The sequence below is a fragment of the Oncorhynchus mykiss genome, chromosome 12 (genome assembly GCF_057628025.1).
Source record: "Oncorhynchus mykiss isolate SJ-2025 chromosome 12, ASM5762802v1, whole genome shotgun sequence".
NCBI lineage: Eukaryota > Metazoa > Chordata > Actinopteri > Salmoniformes > Salmonidae > Oncorhynchus > Oncorhynchus mykiss.
This window is the reverse complement of record NC_143033.1, coordinates 23,461,396-23,471,757: the sequence shown is the minus strand read 5'-3', so window position 1 is coordinate 23,471,757 and position 10,362 is coordinate 23,461,396. Positions and strand designations below refer to the sequence as shown.

General features: G+C 40.8%; 1 protein-coding gene across 2 annotated transcripts; it reads left to right on the top strand.

The window, feature by feature from the left end:
* The first annotated feature begins 625 nt into the window (after window positions 1-625).
* Window positions 626-10,165, top strand: LOC110537223 (protocadherin alpha-C2). 2 transcript variants are annotated; one of them, XM_021623103.3, is made up of 3 exons: window positions 656-3,299; window positions 5,758-5,794; window positions 7,132-10,165. In XM_021623103.3, exons 1-2 carry the CDS (start codon window positions 846-848, stop codon window positions 5,767-5,769), a joined length of 2,466 nt encoding a protein of 821 aa, XP_021478778.2. In that variant the 5' UTR covers window positions 656-845; the 3' UTR covers window positions 5,770-5,794; window positions 7,132-10,165. The 2 variants fall into 2 exon arrangements, with proteins under 2 accessions (XP_021478777.2, XP_021478778.2); XM_021623102.3 differs by lacking the exon at window positions 5,758-5,794 and having other exon boundaries at window positions 626-3,299.
* The last annotated feature ends 197 nt before the right edge of the window (window positions 10,166-10,362 follow it).

Below are 10,362 nucleotides of genomic sequence, written 5' to 3'. Positions count from 1 at the left end.
GGCACTCAACAATTTACTAGTGTACAGGAGCCGTAAAGTGGTGGCTTTGAGGTGCTGATGATCACAAATTGCAGCTTTTTAAGATATGAGGGTATGCAGAATAATTGCAATACTATACTTTCACTTGTTGACTTGTTTAGGCCTATTTGTTTTGAATGTTTTATAGACCAATATTGGACACTGTGCTAATGCTCCTTCGTCACACAATAGCCTATACTAGTGGACATAACTTTGGCTTGACATCTACTTCAATATTAATAACACTTCTGGTCATTATAGAGTTCCTCATTCAAACAATATTTTTTGAAGGCATGTTGTGTGGTGCTAAAATTACTATTGAGAACTTGCGTTGGATTTGTTGTACTTCATTAAATTGGTATTCATACATTAGTCAAAAAAAGAGAACAACCACAGAATTGGAGTGCAACCACAGAATCTCAGAAAATTTGCATATGCAAACTTTTTAAACAGGTAGCGTTAGTGCCTCACATAGGAAATGGTTTACCATTGCAATAACCTTTCGAAATATTACTTTTCGTCTGTAAACATTAATTAACGTTACGCTCGTAACCATAACATTCATAATAAGGTACAACCATTTTACATAGCACACATCAATCATGTCGCTGTTCCTTTTCAATGACGACTACCCAGCAGACGTCATCACGATTGGGAGAGCAGCGCACCGCAGTTGTACCGCGTGGAAGCTCGGCATGAATTCCCCGGTGCAGAACAGAAGGCTACGGATTGTTTCTCACGTAAGCAATAGCTCGTAGATGTAAAGTTATTCGTCTTTAACGGATTGCTTCAAGTATTGACCTAATTTAACATATTTCTTTGCAATAATGGCGCTTTCCATTGCAACTGTATGGACAAGGTGCGTCACCGTTCTCTTTGTATTCAGCGCGATGTGGGGAATTGCTTTGTCCATTAATCGCTACTCTATTCCCGAGGAAATGCAAGAGGGTTCCGTTGTTGCAAACCTGGCTACAGATTTGGGACTTGACCTTCGCACTCTGATAACACGCAAGGCAAAGCTTGACATCATCCACAGAAACAAATATTTGGACATTAACAAAGAAACGGGAGACCTGTTCATACTTGAAAAGATAGATAGGGAATATATATGCTCGAGCAAGACAACGTCTTGTTTTCTGAAAATGGATGTCATATTTGAAAATCCCATTCGAATTTTTAACATTGAGCTTGAAATTATGGACATAAATGACAATGCACCGGTCTTTCGAAGGGAGACAATGCACTTGGATATTTCAGAATCTACCGCTGCAGGAGAGAGATTCTCTTTGACAAATGCTGTGGATGCAGATGTCGGTGCGAATTCTATTAAGACTTACTATTTAAGCGAAAGCAAGTCTTTTATAATTGACATACAGACGGGAAGCGATGGATCTAAATACGTAGATTTGGTTCTCAACAGTAATTTAGACAGAGAGGAACAGGCGGTTCATAATTTAATACTAACCGCTGTAGATGGCGGGGTCCCTGCACGCTCAGGCACAGCCAGTATCATCGTTAGGGTTCTGGATATCAATGACAACGCCCCTTTTTTTAACCAGCCGATATATGCTATTAATGTAACTGAGAACTCCCCAATTGGAACTCTAGTAATGACCTTGAACGCAACAGACTTGGACGAGGGCACTAACGCAGAGATTATATATTCATACACGTTATATACATCCGAGAAGACACAAGAAAAGTTCTCTCTAAATTCGAATACAGGGGAAATAAAGGTTAAGGATGTGATTGATTTTGAGGAGAGCCACAGTTTCGATATATATATTCAAGCCAGAGACCAAGGATCTAATTCGTTATCCGGAGATTGTAAAATAATGGTATTTATTACCGATCTGAATGACAACTATCCCGAGGTTACCATTAAATCTTTTAAAAGCACGCTCAAGGAAGATGTTGCCATAGGAACATTAATAGCAGTGATCAGTATAAGCGACAGGGACTCTGGGGACAACGGTGAAGTTGAGCTCACTTTGAACCAACAAACATCCCTACCTTTCGTTCTTAATAAGTCTTCGGAGGATTACTTTGCTCTGCATGTTTCAGAACCACTGGACCGTGAGACAATTCCAAGATATGAAATCACTTTCATAGTCACAGACAAAGGAACACCTCGCTTATCTGACAATGAGACAATCACCTTGGAGATACTGGATGTCAACGATAACTCGCCAATATTCCCCCAGTCGTTCTACACAATCCATGTTGTGGAGAACAACGTCCCCGGCGCACTGTTGACGTCACTCAGTGCTTTCGACCCGGACCTCCATGAGAACCAGTATCTGGTGTATTTTATCATGGAGAAGGAGATCCTTAACACATCTATGTCGATGCTTTTCTCTATTAATCCAGAGAATGGCAACCTTTACGCTCTGAAGACCTTTGACTTTGAGAGGGAGAGGGAGTTCCTTTTCCACATAGAGGCCAGAGACTCTGGGGTACCTCCACTGAACAGCAATGTGACAGTTCACATCATCATTCTGGATCAGAATGACAACACCCCACTCATAGTGTCACCTTGGCGTGCGCAGGGCTCGGTTATTGAAGAGGTGATACCGAGGTCCACTGATAAAGGATTCCTAGTTGCCAAAGTAATCGCCATTGACGCAGACTCATTACAGAATTCACGGGTCACATATCAGCTTCTACAGATCAGTGACTCTAGCCTCTTCAGTCTAGATCAATACAATGGGGAGATCCGTACCACAAGAATGTTCAGCTATAGGGACCCCCGTCATCAGAGGCTGGTTGTTGTCGCCAAAGACAATGGAGACCCTGCTCTTTCCGCTACAGTCACCATCAAGATATCAACAGTAGAACACATGGTGACACCATTCTCAGAAACTACTGAGTTGCCTTTGGAATATGACTTGTTCACAGACTTAAATCTGTATTTGGTCATTGGTTTGGGCTCAGTATCCTTTCTGCTATTGATCACCATATTGGTGGTCATCGTGCTGAAGTGTCAGAAACCAAAGCCCTTGAAGATGCCTCCTGCTATTAATATGAATCTGAACAGTCTAAACAGGAACAGTGTGATCAGCAGAAACAGTATCATCAGCCAGAGGAGCTCTACCATAGCCGATTCCACCCTCATCTCCAGTGATGCCTACTGGTACAGCCTGTTTCTAGCAGAAACCAGGAAAGGCAAGGTGGTTGTCAGACAGCCTATAGTACCGAAGGGAGCAGGCTACTTTGTGTCCAGTATACCCAGAAGCACAGGGCCTACAGAGACCAGCGACTCAAGAGCATCCACGCTACAGGTATGTGCGCCTCTGAGATGGAGGCCCGGAGCAGTTTTCCTCTGACATATACTTCCTTATATGAAATGCACACGCTTCCTTCCTTCATGTAATCACACATCTGACAAGGTTGGATTGATGAAAGCAGTAGCCTTTCTTTCATAGAGACTATGTGTCACTGATTACATGAATGAAGGACGCATTCAAATACTATTCAAACAGGGCCTTGTTTTGTAAAAAAAAAAATGTTTTTATACCAGAGCCACCTCTGCATAATTTTTGAGACCAAAGCCACCTCTGCCGGTTTCTATGCGTGTCCTCTGCGCATCCTTCAGACTGACCGTTTGACCAACTTTACACAATCATATTCCACTGAGAGGAGGAGCCTATAGACCCTGTGTCACCTCAGTGCAGCTCTCAGCTTTTTATGTTTACTGACAGGTTAAACTCCAGTTAATGAACCAATACAGTAGTACTGTACTACTTATAACTACTTATCTGACAGGCTACACTCCAGTTAATGAACCAATACTGTAGTACTGTACTACTTATAACTACTTATCTGACAGGCTACACTCCAGTTAATGAACCAATACAGTAGTACTGTACTACTTATAACTACTTATCTGACAGGCTACACTCCAGTTAATGAACCAATACTGTAATACTGTACTACTTATAACTACTTATCTGACAGGCTACACTCCAGTTAATGAACCAATACTGTAGTACTGTACTACTTATAACTACTTATCTGACAGGCTACACTCCAGTTAATGAACCAAAACTGTAGTACTGTACTACTTATAACTACTTATCTGACAAGCTACACTCCAGTTAATGAACCAATACTGTAGTACTGTACTACTTATAACTACTTATCTGACAGGTTACACTCCAGTTAATGAACCAAAACTGTAGTACTGTACTACTTATAACTACTTATCTGACAGGCTACACTCCAGTTAATGAACCAATACTGTAGTACTGTACTACTTATAACTACTTATCTGACAGGCTACACTCCAGTTAATGAACCAATACTGTAGTACTGTACTACTTATAACAACTTATCTGACAGGCTACACTCCAGTTAATGAACCAATACTGTAGTACTGTACTACTTATAACTACTTATCTGACAGGCTACACTGCAGTTAATGAACCAATACTGTAGTACTGTACTACTTATAACTACTTATCTGACAGGCTACACTCCAGTTAATGAACCAATACTGTAGTACTGTACTACTTATAACTACTTATCTGACAGGTTACACTCCAGTTAATGAACCAATACTGTAGTACTGTACTACTTATAACTACTTATCTGACAGGCTACACTCCAGTTAATGAACCAATACTGTAGTACTGTACTACTTATAACTACTTATCTGACAGGCTACACTCCAGTTAATGAACCAATACAGTAGTACTGTACTACTTATCTGACCAGGGTTTAGTTTGGTTTTAAATAAATCCTCTATGTATTTTGCCAAAATGTCCTCTATGCATGGGATATCTGCAGGTTTTCTAGTGTTTCGCTAAGGGATACTGTGAGTAGCATTGCTCCTGTACCTGTTGAGTTCCAGTAATTGCACTACCGCTAGTTAGCATTGGCCCGTGGAACTAACGCTAACTTTCTTTATACAGCACACATAAACAAAGCATCCACAAGTACACCAGACTCTGGGAAAGTAAAACAAGAATATCACTGTATCCATTTAAGCTCTGTTCCAGTCCTGTGGTGTATGAACACAGCTAGGCTATTACTGTGTAAGTGTTATGCAGACATAACAGAAAAACTTATTTGCTTTTAATTTGCCCTGCAGTCATTCACTCTACTGGGGTTTGGCTCAGTTTGCTTATTTAAGTCATTGAGCCATGCTAATTCCCAAGTCATGTTAGTGCCACTTCCTTTCATTCTTTGCTTGCAGTTCATGCAATTTTAATAACAAAAAATAGCTTTCCAAGAACGTCTGTCTGCTGTTGTCTCAGACACTACAACTCTCTGAGCTGAATTGCAAAAACCAGGACCGGGGTTTGTGTAATAATAAAACTAACCTGGGGGAAAATAATGGACTGATGTGAGCTATATACAGTATAATGGGAATGCCAGTGTAGGCTAAACATTGTATGACATTGTTAGTTTATTCTAATTCCTTTTGTGTTGATGTGTTTGTCTGTGTGCATTGTCTTTTCCAGGTCCAATAAGAGGCTAACCTTGTCTAACTGAAGTACTGTTTTAATTTTAGCTCTGACTTAGGGACAAGGCAGTCTACTCTCTATTGTACTGACATGACATGAAAACAAACAAGAGATTTGGATTGGATTAGTGGATCTTGTGTTTTGGAAAAGTGTGTGTGTGTGTGTGTGTGTGTGTATGTGTGTGTGTGTGTGTGTGTGTGTGTGTGTGTGTGTGTGTGTGTGTGTGTGTTGGACTCTGACCATTGAACCTGTCTCTTTTTCTGTTCTAAAGTACTCAAAATGAAAGGAAGCCCATTCTACAGCTGGAGGTATGCTGGTTGCTGGTAACATGATGTAGGAGCACTGATTGGTGTAGCTCGATCTAGAATTGTGTTTCTCACTATTTTTGTGTGCAAGTGTCGCTGTCCTGCTCTAATGATAGGTCTAATTGTCACTTTATCACCCCTAACGTGGGTTTGACTCTGTGTGGGCAGAGTCCAGTCTCCTTTGTAAAAGGGGGCATGGGTTATAAAATGTCAGCAAAGAGCCGACATACATTGATTTCCAGAGAGGATGCAGAGAGAGGGTTGAATTCCTGGTCTCTTTCTCTATCCCTTTCCCTATTTGTTTTCTGTCCCCCTCCCCTGACACACACGGCACACTCTTCTTCCCATTGACCTTCATTGTGATGCATCTGTGATTAGATTGGGAAACCAATCACTGACAGTTGAGATTAGGCCCAAAGTGGCTGCCAGGTCAGAGCAGTAATGACAATATGTGGTTTGTTTGGCAGAGACTCAGGGTGAAGTGCTAACTAGCACAGATAAAGGATAGGATTAAGGTATGCACTGTCTTGTTCCAAAGCTCAGTGTGCACACCACCTTCAGAGCAGCGGCTGCATCCAGCCCCTCTGTCACACCCACACACATCCCTGCATATTTTGGCTCTGCCCCTGCTCCCCAGCAGCCACATCTTATCATTGGCCCAATACAGGGAGAAATAATGAAATTATGAGCTGCTCAATGCCTGTCGGCCACTGTCTAACACAGACTAACTGTGGCCTCCATAGACATATTACCTTTAGCCCTGCACGTACGCGCACACACACACACACACACACACACACACACACACACACACACACACACACACAATTGCACTAAAGTAGTTCAAACACCAGCCTGCCTATCCTTCACTCCTACAGACTGTGATGTGCATGTCTCTATGGTACATCTCCCTTTCTGTTGCCCTATTTTTGTCATTTGTTTGGTTTTATTCAAATTTCACTTGCTTGCTTTTTAATCTGACCTAGATGCACATGATAGATCCATTCTGCAATTTGGCCATTCTGTAATTTCTCAATTCCTGTGGGGACAATAAAATATAATGATTTGAGAAATAGCCCATGTAGACAATTTTATAGATTTTACCATGCACACCTCCTTGCATAATCCAGAGGCATGTTAATTGTTTATGACCGTAAAAGTAAGCAACTTGGTATCTAATGCCCACCCATGTTCGATTGATGGTGGAAATAACCAGTCAAGCCCCAGTTGGAGATCTTAACAGTTGCATGAATTGTGACTCCTTATAGGCTGTCAGTCAAGCTGATCCCCCTCCTCTCTCCACCTCCTATTGGCTGACTGTGTTTTCTATTTATTGGCAGGATTCCAGGGCCAGCAGTGACCTGCCATGATGTCCTCAATCTGGGGTATTCGGGTGCAGAACGTTCAAAGAAGTTAAGAGTGACCAACACGCCTCCTTCAATCACTGGGATCCAACAGTTACCTCTGGGGGCAGCTCGTCGAACCCTCTGCCCAAACATACCACACCAACCACCTCAGCAACTGTAGACTACCTTTATCATCTTCCATCAAGCATGAATCTGCATGGCTACATCAACAGGTACTTGTATTTAGAAAAATATCATAAAGAAGAAAGGAACATCAAACACAAGGTCTTTCAGACAACATTGGACTGATGTTATTATGCATAGCACCCTCCCTGGGACTTTTGACTGTAAATGTGGGACCAGGCACTCAATATCTTCCAAAATCCTACCTTACCTCTCCAAGAAACACATTACACAAAAGGGAATTCTGTTTAGTCCTTGTGAGGATTCCTCATCATTGTGATGTCAATGCATTATTGGGGTATGTGTGAGAGGTCACAATATGGTCAATGCCATAACTCTGTTAGCTAGTGAAATAACTATCTTTGTTCATCTGTGAATGTGTAGTGTGCATAGATAACTTTTGTACATTTTGTTTAGAAATAATACTAAAGTTTTTCATCATTTGACTTTCTAGACCTTACCAATTTTCTTGAATGTGTTGGATTATGTTTTTGACTCTGAACATCAGCCTATGTTATGGGATTATTTATCTCCTGAGACATGGTATGGGATGTGCATGTTGAGTTGGTAACAATATAGATCAAGACCTCATACCTGTCATTCAATGAGCCAGGTAGGAGAGAAGTACCCCATCTTACTCCACTTCACATTGCAGACAGAGATAGCTAATATATTCTCACGGTTGAAATCTTCATGATCACATTTGACACTGACGCTATATTTAGTATATTTTGATGAGAAACATTTCCTGCTCAGCATGTGTATATATATATAAAGCACAGACTATAATCCATTTTTTGTGTGAGAATCATGTCCAAGGAAAAACTCAGGACAGCGAGAAATACCCAGATTTAGTTCCTACCTGCCTAAGCAGGACAATATGAGGGTCAAATGTAGCCAACACTGTATGTAGAATATCTGAGGCACTAAAGGGGTTCACTTTACAACAATTTATCATACCTCTGTCTGAGCCTTCTCAACTAAACTCCACAGGCCTCTGCCAGGTTCCAATTACTGTAACACTTACTCCATCCCACACTCCCAGTGTCCCTGTCACTGTGAACAAACCTCAGAGAATCAGCTAAAGGAGAATTCAGTGTTAAACAGGAAGCTTAGAGGAAGAAACCATGTGTACTTTATATGAGAAATGTTACTATATTCACTTAAAAAAATAAGACTGTTTAAAAAAAAAAATGTATTGTTGTATATTTGAAATGTATTTATGTTGGCATGGTGCAATACAATACTCTGGCCATGTTTTTAAAGTTTACAATGTTTTATGAATTGTCATGTTTTTATTGGATATTTTGAACTAACAATTGTTAACACTGCTTTTTATGTGACTTATTCAAGTACATTGTGTAGCCTACTGTATGACATTTGTATTGCAATACATCATTCAAATATTTTATCTGATACAGTGTACAGACAAACAATCTAAATTATTTTATGAAATGTGAATGTAGCGCTCCCCTGATTAAGAATTTAGCCAAAATGTTATTTTAAATTTATAGACATACGGAGTATCTCTTCTCCCAGCAATACCCTGAAGTGCAGAGATTTAATGCAAGGAAATTTGGTCTTAGAAATGAGAAACTAGAACAGACAGCAGTATATACACGTCACAATGAAGGGAAAGGGCCAAAAGAAGGAGAGAGAGAGATAAGGAGAAAGAATCTGAAGACGAGTGAGACAGAAAGGGGGTTCCTTTGACGCCAGTGCATGTCATGTATGACCTTATAGGCCCTGCACTCACAATCCATCCAGTCTTCATTTGAAATGAAATACTGAACTTAAATAATACTGTATATATCTCAATCATGTAGGTTTAATGGGAAAAACAATAAGCTATTCCTATTCACAGTGATTTCCACTGAATCCAGATCTGGCTACACCACTCATCTACCACAGGCTGCAGTGCAGTCATAGATTGAAGTTCTAATTAACTCTCCAATTCTCTCTTTATCAGTCTCTTCCTATTTAAAGCCCTGTGTGAATCATGACCTCACCTCCCGTCACAATGTGAGGTCACTGTTTGGGTCTGAGGGCTGATGGTGTTGGACACACAGCTGTCTGATTGCTACACTAATGATGTGGGCGCTGCCTGCTCTGCCTGTGGGGAGAATATGCTGCCTGAGCCTTGTATGAAGACACATTTATTACACATTTAGGCAACAGAAAATATTAAACTAAATTCAGACGTCATGAGCTCTTTATGGGTCTCCTGCATTATACCAGTACATGTGACTTGAGGAGAATGAGATGATGGTTCTTAATCCAGATTCAAGTCATGATTATTGCAAGGGATAAGATGTCATCTCGATTCATTTAGATCCCAGGCATTTGGAGAAAATCTCCCAAGCAGCCAGTGGCTGGGTGATTGGCTGATATGACCTGAGACCTTAAGCTCTACTTTGACAGTGGATGGGGTTTAAAACCTGTATCGGCGTATCTACTTTGTACTTTTTTAAAAATGCAATATACTTTTTATATCTGATGTAATCTCTGCACTTGGCTTGATGGTACAGGAGGGTGTCTGTGGTGCTTGCTTAAGTATCATGCAGATCATGTCTGTCTCTGTTGTGTAGCTACACTGCTTATTCCTGCATTATGATTCTATGGTCTGCCTGTATCTGCCTCCCTTTCTGTAGGGCTTCCTGTGTTATTTATAGGTGGGTGGGGGGCGGGGACACAACCCACAACGCTGATTGGCAGATGCGAGTTAAAAAGTGAGTGAGAATGGCATTGCTTACATTTTTTTATTCAAAAACAGTTTGGATGTTGTTTCTGTTGCTTAAATGTCCTGCTTGTAGATGCTGGTGTCAATAAAGCTTTAAGATATGTGGTTCTGTGGGTCCCTTTCTTTCTGAAGGCCATTATTGAAGTTATCGGTGTTGTTAGGATACTTAAATCGTCAGACATTGATGATGACCCAGTTTCTCACATCGGTACTCCATGCTAAATCAAGGAGATTGAGTATTAAACTGAGGGAGAGGTTAATATGAAGGAAGTTTCAGGTAGAAACACAGCTTTCCTGGTGAT

Bases quoted from the DNA above. Each gene is read 5' to 3' on its own strand.
- LOC110537223 (XM_021623102.3), top strand. From the start codon at position 846: ATGGCGCTTTCCATTGCAACTGTATGGACAAGGTGCGTCACCGTTCTC. The intron at 3,300-7,131 runs GTATGTGCGCCT...ATTTATTGGCAG, and splicing joins CAAGAGCATCCACGCTACAG to GATTCCAGGGCCAGCAGTGA.